Source organism: Protomyctophum parallelum (genome assembly GCF_964188405.1).
Source record: "Protomyctophum parallelum genome assembly, chromosome: 11".
Taxonomy (NCBI): Eukaryota; Metazoa; Chordata; class Actinopteri; order Myctophiformes; family Myctophidae; genus Protomyctophum; species Protomyctophum parallelum.
Window position 1 is genome coordinate 9,196,334 of NC_139707.1, and position 23,493 is coordinate 9,219,826.

At 42.9% G+C, this 23,493-nt stretch overlaps 1 protein-coding gene across 1 annotated transcript in view; it reads left to right on the forward strand.

Moving 5' to 3' along the window:
• Positions 1-23,493, forward strand: part of stxbp5l (syntaxin binding protein 5L) — a gene marked incomplete at its 5' end in the record, with an annotated part of 281,832 nt that overhangs the window by 193,711 nt on the left and 64,628 nt on the right. Inside the window, 2 exons of the mRNA XM_083777165.1 lie at positions 12,068-12,202; positions 20,709-20,772. Coding sequence (XP_083633291.1) covers positions 12,068-12,202; positions 20,709-20,772 — 199 coding nt within the window. The remainder of the gene's footprint in view (positions 1-12,067; positions 12,203-20,708; positions 20,773-23,493) is intronic.

Below are 23,493 nucleotides of genomic sequence, written 5' to 3' on the forward strand. Positions count from 1 at the left end.
GAATTAAACAATATCAAACGAACTTGCATAAAGGTGACAATATTTATAGGCTTCGTTGTTTGTGAGAGAGACGGGGGAAAAAGCCTCAGTAATCAGACTTTAATTCAGGCTTACATAAACTATGCAATATGCATATAGAAAAACATTTGAATGATTAGACAGACAAGCAATGTATATAGGATGTAGTATTTATTAATATTATACTGCAAGTAATTTAATTGAAAACAGCACAGCACGGCTGTCGCAGAGCTCATCTCGATGCGGGTATGCGCCTGGAGAAAAGAGAACAAAAAGCCACGAAATTAATTTATTTATTACATAATACTTGCTTATTTGGAGTGAACATGACAATGACGAGTAAATAAATATTAACACGACTCCCGACGAAATACGACATTAGAGTTATATATTGTCATTTTTATATAGAGGGGGAAACATTATAGGCTACGCGATGTAATTAATATATATTTGATTGATTGTGCCAAATAATCGCCTTTTCCCCTCCACCCCTCTTTACATAACTCGCTTATTTTTTGCTCATTTTAAAAAATTCAAAATACCATGTAAACTACGGAATTCTGGCTTGTGTAGGCCTATGCCCTCTCTACGAAACATATCAAGTTGAAATGTCGGGCAGCTTGCAGATTAACCATTTTCAGAAAAGTCCGTAGCCTACATTTAGGCAATAATTAATGTGCTATTGTGCTATTCTCGGCCAATTTTCTACCGATTGTTCTAATTCCAAATGGCCTATATAATCCGTGAAGTGTACATTTTCATTGGGTGTATAATAATGTATTCATAAGAGAGGGAAGAAAAAATAAATAAAAGTGAGTGCGTGTAGGCAACAATGACTTCTCCAGCTGAAGAGGTGTGAACGAGTGGTGCGGGGGTGGGGGGATAAAGGGGGAGAGCGGTCGAATGGGCCGATATAGTCAGACTGAGTAGGAGTGATTTTTTTTCAGCCTTCCTAGTGTTAAACTGCTTCAATTGAGAAAATTACCCCAGTAGATGATGATAGCGGAACATTTTCCACTATTACTGCCCAAAAGCAATATGCTGTAGTGGCTGGTGCACTAATGAAAGACATCATAATACCCGATGTCCTTCCATTGACTCCCATTTAGTGTACACTAGAACTGTACGTCGACCACCGGCCTACTTGAGAACGATGCGACTTGGGAACCTAATAATACCTGTTGTCAACTTGTCATAGCACCCATTTTAACTATCTGTCTGTGTCCCTTTTGTGCCCATACTGTTTAACCCATTCTGACCTGAGATCAGATTCATACGAGGTTTTCCACTGGACACACACTGGTCTGATGAACCCATTCTGACCTGAGATCAGATTCTAAAAATGTCAGTCGTTCTTCGATTTTTCAAAAATGGCAGACCTACAAGCTCGCATCGTGCCACTCGGTGGCGCGCTATGAGCTTGTAGATCTGCTATTTTTCAATAGCTAAAAGCATAACATGATGCCGACACCAAAATGGGTGCCCGTTCAGAATGGGTTAAAGTGTACACAGTATATGGAGATCTCTGTATCTGTCTGTCTGCCTGTGCCCGAAGAGTACAAACTGACCGTGAAAAGTGTAGTGGTTAAGTGATCAATTTGCAGGTGTGGGGTACGTTGCCATGGCAATCACAGTCGCCAGAAGATAAAGCAAGCAAATGACATTTCCCAGGTTGAGGTGGCTTTGATAGCAATTACTGAAAGATATCCAAATGTCTGCAACACTGTGATTTGGGGGGATGATGACGACTGTGTCTGTGTGTACTATGCTTGCTAATGAGTACCCAGTGCTTCCTATTACGCGATGAAGAACCCAAAGCAAGGGCACACTGACCAACGATGCATAATTATACCAGCATGATGCTCGTCTCAAGTCCTCTGTGAGGATGCTTCCTAGGAATGTAATGTAGAGTGTCATTAACCGTAATGTGGAAAAACAAACTGGCTGAAGGACTTTCTTATAATTTGTCCTCACTAATGCTCATTATAAAAGATGGCACCGCTTCTCTACTACTCACCCTCTTAACCCTAGAACACTAAACACGGGTCATCTTCACCCGGACGGTTATATTTTTGCAGGTTTTGCAGGTTAGACATACAGTCTGACAGTCTGACAGGCATGCATTAGTTTGACAACACCGTCGCTCCCGACAGGGCCGGATTAACCCCCACTGGGCTCACTTATTTCCTGGACTACATTGTTGTCTCAGTAAGACTAGCCCTCCCCCTATCCACAAGGAGGAGCAGTGGACCAAAGTATTATGGGGATTGTAGTCCAGGAAGGAAGTGAGCCCTGTGTCCATGACATCATGGAGCCCATGGACACCTTGAAGTATACTGAAATAAGTAAAAACACCAAATGACCCACATAAAACCCCCATGAATGTGTTTCTTGACTCCCAAATATCATTACAATAAGATCTGGTTGCAAAAGGGGGTGAAGTGGCAACTTTTAATCATGAAATTATGGGTCAGAGAACCAAAAGCATCGCGAAAGTCCAGGAAGACAGAATAGAATTTATTAGATTCATGTTTAAAATAATCCATCCCAGTTTTAAGACTCATTCATCTCCTGTGTATTTACTGTATGCCTTCTGCTTAGGTGACAAGATGCCATTGTCTAGCACACGAGACAGGATACATTTCATGAACAATTTGTAGATGGCGGGGAGGAGGGACATGTCTCTCCATGTACAGTAGATGGATCGTAATTATACGGTGAATCATATATGGCTCTTTTCCAGGATTCTGGCACTCCCTTATTGTCCAGGCAGACATTAAAGATGGATGTTATTTTATCACATGACTGTGCAGTCTTAAGGCTTTCATATGTTACCCCTCCTCTATGCCACTAGCCCTGTCATTTGTGCAAAACATACCCTACTTTTCATCCGGTGTAAAGTGGGAGGTGATTAGGAAAGACAACGGGCCGTACTGGTTGTATGGCTGTTTTCCCCACGGGAGTGGATCACTGATCAATATTTGGCTAAACTTGAATTAGTGCGGTTTAAGGTGGAGGCCGAGGCCATTAGCTTGTGTGAATTGGAGCTCAACCTGGTAACTTTGTTGAGAGTGTTGTTCCAATACTTTCAGAAGAAACCTGTACTGTAATGTTCCTGGTGGAACGTTGTTGGTGACCCCTGAGGTGTTGCCAGTCCCTGTGGCACAAAGTGAACATGATGTGGGCGTGACTGTTCCAACCGTTTTGGCCTCTTTTGATGTAAATGGCTTGTTTGTGGTTCAGATTGATATTTATTGCCAGATTAGTTTATTATATTTGGCTATAATGGTGTGACGTCACTGGGACAAGGAGGCGCGTTGGGGTGCCCGCTATAGAATCGATCGTTGCCACAAGAAGGCAAGTTTGTTCCTACTCACTCGTTTGTGGCGCTCCCGGGTTGTACTGGAGCTGAGCTGGGGCTGAATTATGTCCCGTACATGAAACGATTGTCCTCAGAGCCTCGGGGGAGGGAACGACTTTGAGAGGAAACCTTTTCAGGATCCGCATCACATACATCTCCTCTTCGGCTTGTTGCTGTATATACACCGTCCTTGGGAAAACATCCCGTTCGGTATAATGTTATTAGGCTATTATTAAAGTTATTGTAGCAGGCAATTTGTATTGGGGGTGGGGAGGGGCTCGCGAGACATGGCCAAAGCGTGTGTGTGTGTGTTTTATAACGCACTTTACATTTGAAACTAATCAACTAAGTGCTACATGAAGAGAAGGAGAATAAAATAAAATAAGGATAAAAAAAGTATAAAATAAGGACAATTCATGCATTTTGTGGTCAAGTGTACTGCTAAAAGGTTAAAAGCACACCGGGCATCTAAAAAGTCCAACTAGCCATATGCCTTGTTAAAAAGAAAAGTCCATGGATTGTGGTGCTCTCTAAAACACACACACACACACATGCGGTGGTAATCTGTGTCATGGTCCCAAATAGCCCCCAATTCTTCTAGTGTGGATGTTTTATTATCACTTTATCAGACATCGCTCTTGGTCGCGGCGGTGCGTGTGAATCATCCTCCCTCCTGACACACAGACTGAAAGGAAGGAAGGTTCCAGTGATTGGGTGAGTCACCCGTCTGAGAGAAGATACTGACCTGTCACTCAGCTCCGTGCTCCTGCTAAACCCACACCATTAAAACTGCAACACACACCGCTCACACGCACATGCACCGCTCCAGACTCTGCTGCTACGGAATGAATCATGACTCACTACAGAACAGTGGTCCCCAAAGTGGGGTCCGGGGACCCTTATGGGTCTGTAACTGAGAGTGTACAAATGGAACCAAATGGACCATTTGGTTCCATTTGTACACTCTCAGAGTTAAATTTACATTGATTTTACAATTAGGGGTCCCTGAGATAGAAATGCCATTAAATGGGGGTCTGTAGACTAATGCATGTCAAACTGGGGGTCCTTGAAATTAAACGGGTTGAGAATTGTTGCTAGAGCCGTAGAAATCTTCTCTTATGGGGGTCCCTGCTGGCGTAATATCTCTTCGAATGGGGGTCCTAATTAGTGTCAATTTGTGGGGGTCCTTGACATGAAATCACGGCTATAGAACAACGGCTATAGAACCGTCAGCCACTGTGTCTGTGTTTTTGTAAACATCTGCTTCTAAAACGGTTAGTCCCAATACTTGATTCTGATTAGCTGGTTACCTTTGTAAAATCCACGATAATCCACACCTTCAATCACTTTATATTCCCAGTTGATCCTGCAGCTCTGTAGCCTAACTGGATTGCATTTTTATAGCGCTTTTACAAGTGCTCAAAGTGCTTTACAATGGTCCATACATTGGGAGGTGAAGTGACGAACAGTCCTCACTTCCCACATTCACACACCAACGGTGGCGAGCTCACACCGACCGACTCATTGGAGGCAATGTAGGGTTCAGCGTGTTGCCCATGGACAGATCGACATGTGGACTAAAGTCGACTAAAACTAGACTAACACTAAGACATTCCTGATGACTAAAATGTGATTAGAACTAAAGGAAAACTATTCAATTGACTATGACTAAAACTAAAATAAAAAACTTCTGCCAAAAACAACGCTGTTTCCAAGGCGGTCTGATGATGATACACAGCCCCATAATAATAATAATAATAGTAATAATAATAATAATAATAATAATAATTATTATTATTATTATTATTATTAATAATAATAATATTATAGATCATGAATGCCACAGACGGAAATCAGTCTTAAGTCCACACTATTCATCCCTAATGTATAAATGATGGATAAAGGGGTCAGGACAACGAGGCCTTTTCGTGGAGGGGTCAGAATGAAATTTGGACTGTTTTTCGCCTGTGGTACTCTTAATAAAACAATGTCGTTAACATTATAGCAAAAATGGTACCAATGAAGAAATGAGTTGGAGATCATGGTTAGGTCAGTCCATCTCTTTATTCAGTTACTTCATTAAGGCTCAGCCTGCCCATCATTGGTCCGGCCAGCTGGCAGCTCTATCGTCCTGTAGCTGATGATGTCTGATGTCTGCATCTGGGCTCCATTATTGATCGTTACGAGGCAGGCTGTGATGACGGCATGACGTCCTCTTCAGAGTGGCAGGAGCTAAACTACTAAAGGCTCATTTAGACATTTTCTCTCAGTGAAAGTGGTTTAAAACATGGAGCCCGCCAGAACCGTATACTAAGCGTAGAATAAAGGGCCTTGCAAACGGGAAGCGATAAAACGCGCCTATAATTCATTTGTAGGTCTGCTATTTTTTTTAAATCAAAGAACGACTGACATAGAAACATAGATTTTTCAGAAAACTCTCAGACATTTTTAGAATCTGATCTCAGGTCAAAATGGGTTAATAACAAGTGCTTGTGACTAACTGATAGCTACACTTGATGCATCGGAACACAGGTTTCTGATGTGTGCGGTGTGTACAAGCCTCTGTTTTCTCATAACAGGACTATGAGTCATTGGGCTGTTGCTGATATTTCTTTAGGCATGTTGGGTTAAAGGTTTCATGACTTTCATTTCTTCTTTTTTTTGCTTTCATGACCTCAATTACACCCACACAACCTGAACTTTGAACATTCAGTGGGGTTTCTGTGGTGTGGGGTTTTCTCTGTTGTGTTCTGGAGCCTGTTGAGCTTCAATGAAAACAGGCAAAAATCCCTCAACAGTTACATCTGCTGGCAAGTTGATATGTCATAATTATATGTACCACATTACGTAACAGTGTGCCGGAAATTGCCGACCTACAAGCTCAGTTCTGTTCTGAGGTTGTAGGTTGGCTATTTTCCACGGATGGTGCCGTATTTTGACAGAACATAAGAGGTTTGGCAGGATACGTCTACACCAGGGGTTCTCAACCCGTGGGTCGTGACTCACTGTATACACCATGGCTTCCCAAAGTGGGGTCCCGGGGACCCCTGGGGGTACTTGAGGGAGTTCCAGGGGCTCAATTAGAGATAGTTACAAATGGACCCTTATGCAGTGTCTTTAACTTTCGTTCCATTTGTACACTCTCAGAGTTAAATTAACTGTGGTTTTACAATATAAATTGGGGTACCAGAGATAGAAATGCCATTACATCGGGGGTCCGTAGCATAATATGTGTGGAACTGGGGGTCCATGAAATTAATATGTTTCGGAATCACTGCTAAAGACCTAAAAATCCTCCCTTTTCGGGGTCACTGTGGCATATGTTTTCAAACGGGGGGTCCGTGGCCTAATAAATGTTGATTTGGGGGTCCTTGACATGAAAAAGTTTGGGAACCACTGGGATACACGACTCACTTTATACATGTCTTTATACAGTGACTTAAACTGTACAGACGGTGACTCCCTTGTCATACCCAAACACCTTGGGTGTTGCATGCACAGCATTCAGTATGGCAGTCCTCATTGTGTGTGTGTGTGTGTGTGTGTGTGTGTGTGTGTGTGTGTGTGTGTGTGTGTGTGTGTGTGTGTGTGTGTGTGTGTGTGTGTGTGTGTGTGTGTGTGTGTGTGTGTGTGTGTGTGTGTGTGTGTGTGTGTGTGCGCGTGCGCGCGTCGAGTTTTTCGCCATTATTTCCCCATGCACAACGCCTGTGTCATCATGGCGCGCAAATAATCATAACGACAATTCCACCATTGAGAATATACAGCCTAATAACGACGTGTCTCCGAGCTGAGCTCACGGTGCATTTATAACAAATGTCCACAATAATATCATCAGATTATGTTGGGGCTAATTGTGTTTGAGTTATCGCTTTACAGCGACATCCGCCGGGTGCGAATTGAAAATTGAAAAATGGCTTAATTGAAAATCCTGCCCATGAGACTTGGCCTCCAAATGACATATGAAACGAGGACAGCTCTCTCTCTCTCTCTCTCTCTCTCTCTCTCTCTCTCTCTCTCTCTGAAAAGAGCATTCAACAGATGTAGAAGTATACATTAGACAACCATTGTTCTCTTCCTCTTGGTCTTCAAACATGTAGTATATTTAATGTACAGGCCTGCTTTACATCCTGGTGCCAATGGTCTGACCGTCGGTCGTTCCAAAGCACCGTTGGGCCGATGGTGCACATTAAAACTAAGCATATTATTATTGGGGCATCAGAATAATGGGCCATTGGCCTATAATGGGGCAGCTCCCTTCAATCTGTATAACGTGTAATCAGGGACAACAATACACACAGAAAACCAGCAGTACAGCCGAATGCTATCCTATGTGTTCTCCTACGCTGGATCTGGATAACGATTCTATACCATGAGAGTTCTGGATACATTGTAAGATCTAAAGTACCCTTAACCCATTCTGACCTGAGATCAGATTCATACGAAGTTTTCCACTGGACACACACTGGTCTGATTAAACCCATTCTGACCTGAGATCAGATTCTAAAAATGATTTTTCAAAAAATAGCAGACCTACAAGTTCGTAGCGCGCCACTCAGTGGCGCGCTATGAGCTTGTAGATCTGCTATTTTCCAATAGCTAAAGCATAACATGATGCTAACACCAAAATGGGTTCCCGTTCAGAATGGTTTAACAAGTATTATCTTAATAATGGTCCCTTGCTGTATATCTACTGTACTGTCAGAGTGTTATTGCTGAACTCCTGTTGAACTGTGATTTGATTTGCAAGAGCAATAAATATTACGTGTGCGGTACTCTATCTCCCTTCCTCACGAGGCAGGGCTCAACGTACTGTTAACCCATTCAGAACCCCTTTTGGTGTTTTAAGCATTATGTTGTGGTTTATATAAGCTATTGAAAAATAGCAGATCTACAAGCTCGATCAGCTACAAGCTTGTAGATCTGCTATTTTTGAAATATCAGGAAAATGTGGAGCAAATCTTTGAATATTTTTTTTAACTCAAATCATTGCCCCTGGAACAACATATTTTCAGATGGGGGTCGGTGGCCAAATACATATACTTTTTGGGGTCCTGAATGAAATAGTTTGAGAACCACTGACATAATAGAAACATAGGGTTTAACCCTGTGAGAACCACTGACATATAGAAACATAGGGTTTAACCCTGTGAGAACCACTGACGTATAGAAACATAGGGTTTAACCCTGTGAGAACCACTGACATATAGAAACATAGGGTTTAACCCTGTGAGAACCACTGACATATAGAAACATAGGGTTTAACCCTGTGAGAACCACTGACATATAGAAACATAGGGTTTAACCCTGTGAGAACCACTGACATAATATAGAAACATAGGGTTTTCAGACGAGACGTTTTGTAGAATCTGGTCTCAGTCGAGTAAAATGGATTTCCATTATGGTGGTTCTCAACATCAGGTCAACGATACGTGATACGCTTCATTTAGCTTTTAGAAACCGCTTGGTTTCCACATTGTCAGATTGCTCGTTTCCAGTTCCAGGTGTTCTATGTTTCTATGTCGGTGGTGCTCAAACTATTTTATGTCAAGGACCCCCAGAATTTTCTGTAATTGGCCGCCGACCCCCATCTGAAAATGTTGTTCCAGGGACGCCCCCAGAAGCAAAGTTTTGAGTTAAAAACGTTCGCTCTGAAAGAATTTATAAGATTTGCGCCACATTTTCACGATTTTTCAAAAATTGCAGACCTACAAGCTCATAGCGCGGCACAGAGTGCCGCGCTATGAGCTTGTAGGTCTGCTATTTTTCAATGGCTAAAGTGTAACATAATGCTCAAAACACCAAAAGGGGTTCCCGTACAGAATGGGTAAAATCCTAGGGAAAATCAAAGGTTCAAAGCTTGAGCTTTCTCACTTTCATTGGCATCCCATTAAACTTGAAGAGACATAAACATATTGACCCACCGTATCTTCACACATGTGATCCAACACGTGTATGGAATATTAATTACAGTATGTAATCACTCAGCGATTAATGAATAGCCAGGCGAGCCAACTAAGGTATTCATTTGACATGTAATAATAATGAATCAGGGGGGGATACTGGCAGAAAGGTGCTTCTACTGTAATTCACATGACATTAGCATTCATCATCTTCATAGGAACCTTTAGCCAGGGAATGCAGATTAACACACACTAATTCATTTTGGACGGGAACCCCTTTTGGTGTTTTAAGCATTGTTATACTTTAGCCATTGAAAAATAGCAGATCCGAGTGCCCCGCTACAAGCTTGTAGGTCTGCTATTTTTGAAAAATCGTGAAAATGTGGGCGCAAATCTTTGAATATATATTCTTTCAGAGCCAAAGTTTTTAAGTCAAATCTTTGCTTCTGGGAGGGGTCCCTGCATGGAACAACATATTTTCAGATGGGGGTTGGTGGCCAATTACATATAATCTTGGGGGTCGTTTGACCTGAAAATGTTTGAGAACCACAAACATGGGGTTTTTCAGAAAACTGTCATGATTTAGAAGACATTTGTAGAATCGTTCCCAGGTCAAAATGGGCTAATTCATTCCTGTCCATGTTTATCACCTCACACTCTCCAGCTCAGAGAAATGAACCTGAGTTGCAAACTGTAAACAACTTCTTCTTTTTTTTCGTACACCAAATATCTTCGTCTACGAAAATAATATGTTTATGCGCACGTATGTGTGTCGGATCCGCATGTAGGCTGTCTAACATGTGAATAAAAGCGAAAAATAATAATAATATATATATGTATAGACTTTTTTTAATTATTATTTTGTTTATTTTTAATTACTGGATTAAATGAAATTAAAAGATGGATTATTGCGTCCGTGGTTTAGATTGGGTTATCCACTTGTCTTTTTACTACGATATTTGGTGTAGAGGGAGATAAGAAGTGGGTATTATGGGGCGGCGGTGGCTCAGGGGTAGAGTGGCTGGATGACAAGGTCGCCAGTTCAAACCCGGGCTCCCCCAGAGTTACTGTCGAAGTGTCCTTGAGCAAGACACTGAACCCCTAATTGCTCCCGATGTGCTAGTCGGTGCCTTGCATGGTTTCCGCCACCATCGGTGTATGAATGTGTGTGTGAATGGGTGAATGTAATGCACAATCTCTGTAAAGCGCCTTGGATAAAGGCGCTATATAAATGCACCCTTTACCATTTACCATAAACAGGGAGACATGCGTTGAACAAGTATAGGGTTTATGAAAGTGGTTAAAATGGGTTCTTTATATAGAACCATTAGAATGAATTATTCTTGAAATAACCTTTTGGTCTGAAAAATAGTTCAATATGACATCCCTCTGAAGGACCTGCAGTTTCAGCTCCAGTCTATTTGTATGTGTGTACCACCATGCTGTACCAGCAAGATACAGGATTATTAGACAGAAGACAAATGAGCCAGCAGACAATTCAATAAGGATTTGGGGGCCTCATGGGGAGAGACTAGAGGACCATTATACTAAAAGCTGTCAGGAAGAATAGAGAGGTGTCTGAAAGTCAAGCGAGAGGATCATGTTATAGCGTTCACGGTTTTAGCACTTCTAACTGCAGGATTACTGTCTGTTTTAGCACTGCTAACTGCAGGATTACTGTCTGTTTTAGCACTGCTAACTGCATGGTTTTCTGTCTAAAGCAGGTGGCTGATCTCAAACCTGGGGGGGGGTTGGGAAAAAAAGTACTTGCATGTTTTACTTAAGTAAAAGTATCAATACTCCATTACAAGTAAAAGTCGAGAATTCAAAATGTAGGGCCTACTTGAGTAAAAGTACAAAAGTATTGGCAATTTGGCATCAAAATGTACTTATACCAAAAGTAGAAAGTATAGTTATTATGCATAATGTTTTCTAAATGGATACAAATCCTTAGCAGTACAACTTGTAGATTGGATATTTTCAAATGGCCAAAATGTACAAGGGGCTTAAAGTGGTTAATGTATGTTTTGTAATAATAATCAATAATAATGTCATATTATTGTCAAATAATTGTTCAGTAAAAGTACAACATTTGCCTCTGAAATGTAGTGGAGTAGAAGTCATTGTACTGACAATTTAACGTACTCAAGCAAAGTACAAATACTCAAAACTTGAACTTAAGTAAATAAGTACTTATACTTTCCTAAGGGGGGGGGTTCCAGGGTGGGTCTCCAGCCAGTATTAAAATAGCATCAAAATCAGTTTATCCACTTTTAACGCTTTGAAAATAACACACGTGTGAGCTTGTAGATCTGCTATACCAGTGGTTCCCAAAGTGGGGTCCGGGAACCCCCAGGGGTCCCTGAGGGAGTTCCAGGGGGGACCCAGCTAAATGATCATTTGGAACCAAATGGACCCTTATGGGTCTAACTCAGAGAGTGTACAAATGGAACCAAATGGACCTGTTATATTAGCATTGATTTTACAATATAAATTGGGGGTCCCAGAGATAGAAATGCTATTAAATGGGGGGTCCGTAGACTAATGCATGTCAAACTGGGGGGTCCTTGAAATTAAACGGGTTGAAAATCACTGCTAGAGACGTACAAATCTTCTCTTATTGGGGTCCCTGGCATATATATATAAATGGGGGTCCGCGGGCTATTTAGTTTCAATTTGGGGGTCCTTGACATGAGAAAGTTTGGGAACCACTGTGCTACAGTATACGTTAAAAAACATATTGGGAAAAAAAAACATCTCTCTCTCTCTCTCTCTCCCCCCCCCACAGGATCACATTCTGCCACCTGCCCTTCCAGAGTAAATGGCTGTACGTGGGGACGGAGCGCGGGAACACGCACATCGTCAACATCGAGTCCTTTGTGCTGTCCGGATACGTCATCATGTGGAACAAGGCCATCGAGCTGTGAGTTGTTGTGTGCTACTGACCTGAGATCAGATTCTAAAAATGTCTTCTACATCCTGACAGTTTTCTGAAAAAGCTATGTTTCCATGTCAGTCGTTCTTAGATTTTTCAAAATAGCAGACCTACAAGCTCTGAGCGCTATGAGCGTCGGTTTTGGAGTACACTCACGCCGGCACGGCATTTATAAAGTGATCGCTGACAGCTGATTAATGTGTTCTTAAATCTATCTGGCACACCCTATAAAATCGAACCTCACCCTCGTTTTTGCAATATGAGCTTGTAGATCTGCTATTTTTCAATAACTAAAGCATGACATAATGCTAACACCAAAAGGGGTTCCCGCCCAAAATGCTTTTTAAGTGATGCTGCTGATGATGATGCGTGCGTGCGTGCGTGCGTGCGTGCGTGCGTGCGTGCGTGCGCGCACGTGGAAACTCATTCACAAAGGGGGCACATCGAACAATATTTTAAAAACCAGACGCCAGACATTTTTAATCAATTTCAGACTTTAATTACAGGACTGTAAAGAGAACAGTCCAAAAATAAGACAATTAGCCTATGTGTATGAGTAGACAAAGACGAAATATAAAAATGTGGACTTTCATTTTGCAGCTGCAGCCAGGAGGCAGTTTACTTAATTATCACATTGATTGGAAATGGGGGAAACATAATTATCCTGACTCTGTAAACAACTACGTAACAAAAGCTCAGAAGGGAAATTATCACATAACATTTTTTTTTTTTTAATCTGCTCAAAACCTGCATGTAAAAGCTAGGGCTGGGACTTCAACTGATTCACAGTGTTGGCAAGTAACTTAAGTAACTAGTTACTTTCAGTAATATTATTACTTTTTTCCCCAGCAACTAGTACAGTAACTAGTTACTTTCACATTTGGAGTAATAATAGGCTATATTACATTTACTTTTCTCCAAAAGTAACTCTATTTTCACGAGCCTTGGTGGTACTGTGGGCTTGAGTGTTTATTTATAATGGTACAGACTGGGTTGGGGTCGAGTTGCCTTGCAGGCTGCTGATCCGCTCTAGATATAGAGAATCTAGAGCGGATACGGAAACGATGCAGGCTGCTGATCCGCTCTAGATATAGAGAATCTAGAGCGGATACGGAAACGATGCAGGCTGCTGATCCGCTCTAGATCTAGAGACTCTAGAGCGGATACGGAAACGATGCACACTCGTCTGTACGTGTGAAGTCGGACGCAGAAGGGGGCGGGCCTTAAACCGTCCGTAACGCGGAAAACAAACTGGGTAGTGTGAGACTCTGTTCAAAGGTTGCGTTTCATTATCATATTGAGCCCAGGTGTGGTTTTCCTTTAGTCTGTAATTTATGAATTCATACACAGTGAAAGTCTTTGGCCCTCATTTATCAATGGAGTGTAAAATATGCCTCAAATTCGAGTGTCTGTTTTGGAGTACACTCACGCCGGCACGGCATTTATAACGTGATCGCTGACAGCTGATCCTTGCTTAATTTCATTCCTAGCATTGATAAATGTGTTCTTAAATCTATCTGTGCCGTGTGCCGTGATTTTTTTTTAACTTTTTTCTGTTTTGCATGTGTCTATGGAGTTAACATTACTCTAATAGACCCCCGCAGATGTGGTGTTGTAGAAATGTTGATGTAAACATTTAATAATACCCCTTTATAAAGAGTATCTCCTCTAAGTTACAGTCTGAGATGATCTCATCTGTCACACCCCTGTGGTGCTGTTTGTTTTACTTTTGTTACTGTCCCCTTATTATAATTGTCCTTTTGAGCATGTGTCCTTCAGAGTAAGACTGCCTGAACAGTGGTTATATGTCTTCCCTGTGTATTTTTTGGTTTCTTCCTGAAAGCTGAAAGCCTTTGAGTCGGGGTGACGACGGCACTCCATCTTTAATCCATTCTGACCTGAGATCAGATTCATACGAGGTTTCCACTGGACACACACTGGTCTGATGAACCCATTCTGACCTGAGATCAGATTCTAAAAATTTCAGTCGTTCTTCGATTTTTCAAAAAATATCAGACCTACAAGCTCGTATCGCGCCACTCGGTGGCGCGATATGAGCTTGTAGATCTGCTATTTTTAAATAGCTAAAGCACGACATGCTGACACCAAAATGGGTTCCCGTTCAGAATGGGTTAAGGAGTGAAATGCTCTTTCAATGACTTTCTGTCCCATAGCAGGTGTAGCGGAAGACTCGAAGGACAAATCCTTTCCTTAGGATAATAATTCTGCTCACATTGTTCTTTTGACAACATAGACAGAAACCCAGAAACGCCAGAAAGCGAATGGAGGACATATTTCACTCTGGCTCGTTCGAGCTTTGTTTACGGCGGTTGATAAATATCTGAGATAGAGTTGGTGTCAGAGTTGGGGTCGGCTGAGGTGTCTGAGGATGTGAGGATGGGATTCAGGCCAGCGGCATGCATGCGTGTGTGACGGTGGCCAAAAGAGTCACATTAAACTTGTTTCCCATTAGCTGAATTATTGCTCCATGAGCAACACAAAAATCACATATTTATGAGTGCGCTGTTTTAAAGTGTGGTTTGCAATAATTATTGTGAAACCCAAAGAAAGTTGTTATCTGCCTAAGACTACGCCACTTTCATTTCTTCTGGAGATAAAGAACTCCGTTCAACACTCTTAACCTTAAACATACAGGACACTCAGGTTCATGTTTTACAGGTAAGAGCAATGTAGATTGAAACACCAGGAAAGGACTGAGACAGAAATGTTTTTAAGGTGGTTACAAAAAATCTATACGTTGTATTGACTTTAACAAAAATACAACGCATGGATGCACCTGGGACGTATCCTCAGTGATGTATCCCAAGGCCATCAGGGTTTCGGGTCTCTCGAACATCATACCCCTCAATCAAGTCCCGACTCACGTCCCAGTAGCTACACTCAATAGGGAAAAACCAGGGCCACACAATCCGTTGGAACTACTCCAGAACAACTCTGCCAGGGCTGGGAGGTACACTTCTGGCGCATGGAAGGACTAGGCTCTGTGGGTTGACTCCTGTCCGGGCCCCTCCTACGTCTCACCAAGTCCACTCCTGCTCTCACCAGGCCCAGGACCTGTGCGTTGCACCAGAGTCCCATCACTAAATACAGCAGTCACTCTAATTGGCCAAATACAAACTTAACATCAAGTGCTGAGATGTGCAGGGGGGGGTTATCGGCCTGGTACTTCTCTTCTCATTTCAACAGCAGCCACTGCGAACACACAAGTAGGTATAGGCCAGTTTCATCAATGTCTAATTACGGATCTGGTAGACAGGAATACGTTGGCATGAAGTACTGCAGATGGTTAGTTACAGACAACCCAGGTGTAAACCCGGGTCCTTCCTGAATATGGCGTGCAGTACTCGCTCCAGCTCAAGCTCTCTCCGTGCGGTCTGGTATGGCTCCGTCTCGTCTCGTTCCAACGGCCACGGTCAAGTTCACTGGCCCCACTTGACAATCAGCGTGTAAGCGCCCCCTTTCCGCTGCCTCTGCACCTCAGCTCTGGCCCCCCGCCGTTCACCAAATATACGACACTCACTACTGAGCTCTGCTTCCCCACACACTGACAACCTGTCTCCCGGCTCCCACAGACACAGACGCCTTCTCTCTGCTCTCCCTTGTGAATGAATCTCTGGCCCCGTTTATAGCATGTGTAGCCTGAGCTAACGTGTTAGGTTTCTGGTCTAGAGGGGCGGGTCGCGGCTGAGATTTGCGCACGCCCTGATTGGATCTCATTGATCTGTCCGTCACCCCCGGCCCCTCCTCCCCCCCCTAGTGCAGCGCTACGTCACATAATTTGGAGCGACGCCCACCCGGAAGGGTTGACTCCCACTTTTAGACCAGAGCGGCCAATGCGTTCCTCCAGGCTTTCAATTTTTGCACCAACAAAAATGAAAGCCTGGTACCGAGGCTATAGCATGTGTAACTCCCACCCCAATCATTAACGTGGCTTTGCACTGATCAGGGCGATACAAAACACGGCGATGCAAAACAACATGCATTGGAAACAACATAATGAAGGAACAGAAATGAGGGGGCCATGCTTGCATCCAGGTCCTTTTTGTCTAAGACAAATGTCTTCCTCGGGAGACAAATAAAGCTTGAACTTGATAACCGACACAAATAAATAGCACCCCCTCGGTAGCATCTGTCACACATGCTTCTTCCTCGCACACTGCAGCTCTGCCCGGTAAAGAAAACAACGTTTCTGTTTACCTCTGACACGGTTTGATTTGTGAAAACAAAAAAAAGGGAGACATATTTTTAGAGGAGCACAATAACCCATTTTCAACCATATCTGTATAGAATCGGTCCAATCGGTCCAGTGCAAATGTAGTTATACCAAAGATTATAAAGATGCTCAAACTTTATTGGAGCCACTAGAGGCACAATGGACTACAAATCCTACAAATGGTCTCCTAAGTAGGGATTGCTCTTCCCCAACCTCCCCACCACCCCCCGCCCTCCCATCTCCCAGGCTAACAACAACACTGACCATGTTGTATTATAATGGCAAATTAGTCTCATTTCCAAAATCAGCCCTCATCAACCAAGACAGTTATGGAAAATGATATTATTAAGCATGGGAACACACATTTCATTTCACGTTATAACATGCACATATATTCACATATTGTCATCTTAAATATGGGGCCAGAGCCCCCTATGTGTCGTCCGTCAAATTGCAGATGGACAGAGAGCCTCTTCCGGACTCCTCTCAAATCTTGCGAGAGTTTGTTTGAGGGGATAAAGAAACGTCGATAACAAAAGTAGATTTTCTCCTGATTTGTCTTGCTAAAATAAGCCATTTTTAGTATGAATATCTTGGAAATATTGTGTGCCTTGTGATGATTGGGTCCAGCATTTTGTGCAGTGATCATGGAGTTAAGGAATGGATCATGAGCTGTGTTCACGTTCACTCTCCCATTGGAAATGAATGGACTCCAACATTCTTCCAGTCTCCTAATAATGTGTCGGCCCACTTCACGCAGATACATGAAGTGAAGTGGAATTCGTGCCTCTTTCCATTTCCTCTTATAATAATATTAATAATAATGAATTGCATTTTCTATGCACTACGTGCCTACTCAAAGCGCTTACAATGGTTCATTCATTCATACATTGGGAGGTGAAGCGGCGAACAGTCGACGCCAGCGTCCTCACTTCCCACATTTCACACACCAATGGTGGCGAGCTCATACCGACCGACTCACTGGAGGCAATGTAGCGTTCAGTGTCTTTGCCCAAGGACACTTCGACATGTGGACAGGAGGAGGAGCCGGGATTCAAACCGCCGACCCAGGGATAATTGGACCAACCTGCTCTACCTCCTGAGCCACAGCCGCCCCTCTTGTGTTACACTCTCCACCGATGGATGGATGAACGGATGGATGATATTTTCGTTTGATTTGATTCATTTTCTTCACTAATATACGGTAGTCCAGCAACCAAATCCACCTTCATAAGGAAGCCCTTAAACAGGCCTTTATTCTGACCGACAAGCCAACCCAAAGTTTCACAATGTCTCTATTTTTTCTCATGAAAAGTGACTCCAGTTCTTTGTGCGTTTTGTGAAAGCCTTTCGCCAGACGGCGGGCCGAGGCCCCAAAGATCAATGGATTCAATACCTTCCCTTCTGAGAACTCTGTGAATGCTCTCTCCAGACAAAGGCAAACAGCCTTGAGCATAATGGCACACCGTCATAGAAAATTCACCACAAATGTTCTAAGAGCATCCCACACACACACACACACACACACACACACACACACACACAGTACACACACACACACTCAGGAGTTGAATGGACTGCATGCTGTGTTCAGAACATCTACAAAACGTGACCTTGGGGAGATATGCCAGGAACACACTTACACAAACACATGGGAAATGAACTTTCCACCGAACTGTTCTCATGGACACACATGTCTTTACACACAGCCGCCTTCTACCCCCTCCTGCAGCCTAGGTTATCTTTTTTTCCTCCCCCCGCGCAGCTCATCCTTCCATGGCTTGCGTAGGAAGAGAGCTTTTTTGTGCCTGGCCCATGCCCCCGCCACCCCCACCCAGAAACGTGCCTGCACAGCCGAGTATTATCATCTTACTTGAAATGTGATGTGATGTCTTCTTACCCCCCCCCCCCTCTCTTTCTTTCTTTTCTTTTCTTTTCTGAAGATGCAAGTAGGCCGGGCGCAGCGCACGCTTGCGACCAGCAGCAATAACTTTGGTCTGACTGATGTATTTATATGTGTTTCAAGCCTTATGACCTGCTGTAAAACCTTTTGCCCTTCGGGGACACTAATAAACAACCTTGAACCTTGAACCTTGAAAAGTTCTTATTGGACAAACTGTTAACACCCCAGGAGTTGTGAAGAAATAGGTGAGTGACATGTAGGCTGTAGCAACACACATGAACGCGGTGTGTGTGTGCGTGCGTGCGTGAGAGAGAGAGAGACTGTCAGTGTGTTCTAACCAGGAGTTTAGTAATGTGAGGCTGCACTGGGATCAGTTGGTTAAACTAGTGGACATTGGTTCTATAGAGTTGTCTTGTACTGTATACTCCACTGGGATCAGTTTGTTGAATTGAGTTGGTTGAATTGATTTTTTGAGTGGTGCAACCACTCCAAGGAACGTCTATGTCCACGTGTCCCTATGTCCCTATGTTTAGAGTACCAGTAGGGGCAAAAGTGGCGCTGTTGTGCTAGAAACAGAGAGAGAGAGAGATAGTGTTGCACTGTTGCCTGCTAATTACACACAGAGAGAGAGAGAGAGAGAGAGAGAGAGGTGCCTGCTAATTCGCCTGAACCGGGCCGGCACCCTGGGCGCGTTCCTGTGTGTCTGGAAGTTCCGGGGACCCACCGGGGACCCCCACATGGAGTTGCACCACTCAGTTCACACAGGTGTGATTTTTTATGGAATAATTTACATTGGGTAAAATATACCCGTGTCTAGTGATGGTGTAACAAAAAATATGTTTAGTGTTCTAATCTAGGGTTAAAGGGACACTTCACCCTTTTTGCAAAGAAATATATGTTAATGACGTTTAGAAGATTTAGAACACTTTCCTGGGGGTCTTTATGTGTGTAATATGTGGTTTTAGATATTTCAGATTTTAGCAGTGAGCCCAGTGTCTCTGATGTCATGGACACTGGGCTCACTTCCTTCCTGGACTACAATTCCTATAATGCTTTGGTGTACTGCTCCTCCTTGTGGATAAGGGGAGGGGCTGTCTTACAGAGACAACATGTAGTCCAGGAAGTAAGTGAGCCCAGTGTCTGTGACATCAGAGACACTGGGCTCACTGCTAAAATCTGAAATATCTAAAACCACATATTACACACATAAAGACCGCCAGGAAAGTGTTCTAAAGCTTCTAAACGTCATTAACATATATTTTTTTGCAAAAAGGGTGAAGTTTCCCTTTAAGAATAGTACAAACGTGTACTATACTACTGTGCGTGCGTGCATGCATATAGGGCTGTTGCAGTAGTAGCCTTATTTACTATGTGTATTCAGGGTTGAGTGTGGGCAGCAGGCATGATAAACCGGCTCAGTTGAACTTCCTGCCCGCTGTGCTGTGCTCCACTTCACTCCTCGACAGCATACCATGGTTTGTTTATCCTGTAGCAGCTGCTGTGAAACATATCGAGACATTCTGGTTATGTTGAACTGTCAGGTGGATGTTAAAGCGCACATGATACCAAAACAACATGATTAGTTGGTGTTATGCAAATGTGGTGTATTTCTCACGCATGGGTTTGATATGAATAAATGGACCGCCTTGACCGTGCAATGTAGTTTACTTCAAAAAGCAGCAATAAGAGTCAAAGTCATACGATTTGTCACACACGTTACCGCAGTGAAATTTGTTCTCCGCATTTGACCCATCTCTTGGAGCGGTGAGCCGCAGCCAAGGAGCGGTGAGCTGCAGCCGTGTCGCGCTCGGGAATCATTTGATTAGTAGATTTGACAAAGAATGTGTTGCTGTTGGGGCAACAGAGGTATCTACATTGCTATTCATCACTTAAATTACTTTCCACCTCCAGCACACAAAAGCTCATTGATTTGAGCCAGATACAATATAGAATGCTATATCACAATATTGGTAAATTGTCATTGCAGTATCTGCCTTCTCACACTCTTCTCTCTCTCTTTCTATCCCTTATCTCTCACACTCTCTCTCTCTCTCTCTCTCTCTCTCTCTCTCTCTCTCTCTCTCTCTCTCTCTCTCTCTCAATTTCAATTTCAAAAGGCTTTATTGGCATGATAAATATGTTCTACATTGCCAAAGCGTACATACAACAAAACAAAAGTCAACATTGTGCACACAGAGACAGACAACTCTCTGCGCACACAGAGACAACAGCAAACATCCCAACAATAATGAACAACAAGCAATACAGTAACAATGAAAATAAATGAACAAACAGAAACATAACAGCAACTTAACTCTCTCTCTCTCTCTCTCTCTCTCTCTCTCTCGCCACACAAGATCGACAAAAACACACCCAGGGCCCGTGGTTCATCTGAGCGACAGCCCAAAGGATGAAGGCAAGGTGAGTACTAGGCACAGATGAAAGAGACCTCCTTTATCCTCCCTTCCACTCTCCCGGGTTGGAGCGGTTTAAGCCTCCCCTTTGATTATTATTAGCCAACGTTCCACCATGAGCATGGCGCATGCAGGGAAATACAGTATCATAATGCATATACAGTAGGAGGAAGACTGATATACTGAGCCGTTTATTTTTGTTTTGTGATTTATTGTAATTCCGTGGACTTATAAATTGACTGCCACGATTGTCTCTGTCTCTGGGGAATACGTTAGTCTGACATACTAATAGAGCGTCGCAGTCCCGCCCCCCCTCGAGAGACCCGTAAAATAATTCCCCGTTCCTTCAAAAAAGTATTTATTTAAAGACGTTTACGCCGCGGACAAAGCCAACTCTTGTCGTGACAAATCATGACAATAAACACAATGTTTTGGGCCGAACAGATAATTAGAAAGAAGAAAAAAAACGGCAGTTTTAATTATTTGTTTTTGTCCAAAATATTGTGTTTGTTGTCATGATTTGTCACGACTTGAGTTGGCTTCGTACGACGCTTAAAAGGGCTTTAAATAAATACTTTTTGAGGGGAAAATGCATTGGGAATTATTTCCTGGGCCTGGCGTCGTCATGAATGGGGGTGGGACTGCGACGCTCTATAGTCCCTCATATGTGACCGGTTAAGACTCACCCGTGGCTTTGGCGTGCGGTTAGGGTTAGGTTAGGGTTCGAGGTTAGGGTTAGGTTAGGGTTAGGTTAGGGTTAGGTTAGGGTTCGAGGTAGGGTTAGGTTAGGGTTAGGGTTAGGTTAGGGTTAGGGTTAGGGTTAGGTTAGGGTTCGAGGTACAGTAGGGTGTTGGACTATTCAGTATTTTAGCCGTGTGTCATTTGTGTCCCCATAGAGTTATATTGTGTCCCTCTGTCGGACTATTATGAGACTAAAACAACCACGAAAGTCTCATTTTACCGCTTTCCTTGCAACAACAAAGCTACTGGTCTCCCAAATCTGGCTGTGACAGGCTATCTGCCCCACACTGAATACTATCGCCATTTTATTTCATTGTGTCAACAAAATCCTCCATTAGAGATCATTTTTATGCAAACTAGATTCAACATACTCACCCTGCACACATTCTAAATATGCCCCCGGAATATTGTACTGAGCAAATGTTACCACCTTCAATGATAATATTTATTATTCCACATCATATATTTTCTTTGTCATGGACACTTGTACAGAACATTAATAATTCTACTCGAGTTGGAAGCAAATAAAGGTGTAGTGAAATGGCTTTTTGGGCATTTTATTTTGAAGTTTCAGCCTCAGATGGCCCTCCCGGCTATGGGGACGTAGGTAGGTCTGTCTCATGCCTGACCACATGCACGCACATGCACACACATGCACAGTGGCTTGTTTACAAGTGACAGAGAGACCTGCAGCAAAGCCAGCGGGTTATCTCTAACCTGTCTGGAACACACTGTCTGGATGTCATCTTGAATGAGATTAAAAACGGAGGATTTCTGTAATCAGTAGCAGCTGTGTTTGGACGCACAGGAAAGGGACTCAAACGGGCAAGCTTCATTTCTATTGATGTGTATCTCTACACGTCATCACGCAGCAGTTTTCATTTTAAGCAAGTAATTAAGTAGTTAAGGGCGTGTTCATCAGTGCCCATATACCCGGTTGGCGAAAGGGCCTTTCTGTGTGCATGTTCCCCCCGTGTCCCCTAGGGTAGGTACCCTCACAAAACACATGCAGTAATCCTGGTCTCTAAACTATCTCCCCCTGGCCAGGGGGGATGTAGTTTAAAAATTAAAAAACAAAACAGTGAGTTATCAAAATAAGTTGTATTATCAACGTTGTTTTTTCAACAATCTGTAGCCGACAGCAAAATTGCAGTGTAGAGAGAGAAGAGACCGGTACATAGTACATAGTCAACACTGGTCAAGTTAACTATGCATATCGTGTTTTAAATATGTATTTTCACCTGCAGACGAAGCCCCTTCTAGCATAACAAACGTCCTTGGAAGCCGAGCGCTGTGAGATATTAAGGCCATGGAGCGGAATCGATTCTCCATGCGGCCCATTGGCCCTTGATGTGTGTGTGTGTGTGTGTGTGTGTGGGTGAAAATGTACTGAGAGGCTGTCAGAAGCACAAGCTGCAAACTACAATGTGAGAATGTTTTCTTGGTTACTAGTCCTGACAACGTGTCGGATAGAGATACCGTGAATAAAGGAACTGTGGTTTCTGCTACATGGATCTGACATGTTGGCGTCCAGTTGATGTCTACATCAGTGTTGAGTTCGTCGACTAAAACTAAGACGAAAAATGTTCATCGACTACCTTTTTCCACTGACGAAAACTGAATGGTAACTAAATAAAAACTAAGCTATGATGACTAAAACTAAGACTAAATATACTGACAATTTTGTCAACAAATAAAAACTAGACTAAAATATTAGGAAGGGACTAGTGGACAAGAGATCCAGTATAAGTCATTTTACACGTGCTGATCTATAAGCTCACAATGCGGAGCGCTGCGACACGTTGTGAGCTTGTAGATCGACTATTTTCAGCAAGTATAAAACCAGCCTTTACGACGGCATCAAGGCTCGCCAAAATACATTTTAGTCGACTAAATGAACTGTAGATTTTGTCGACTAGAATCTTATGACATTTAGAACTAAAAACTAGACTAACACTAACACATTCCAGGTGACTAAAACTCAATG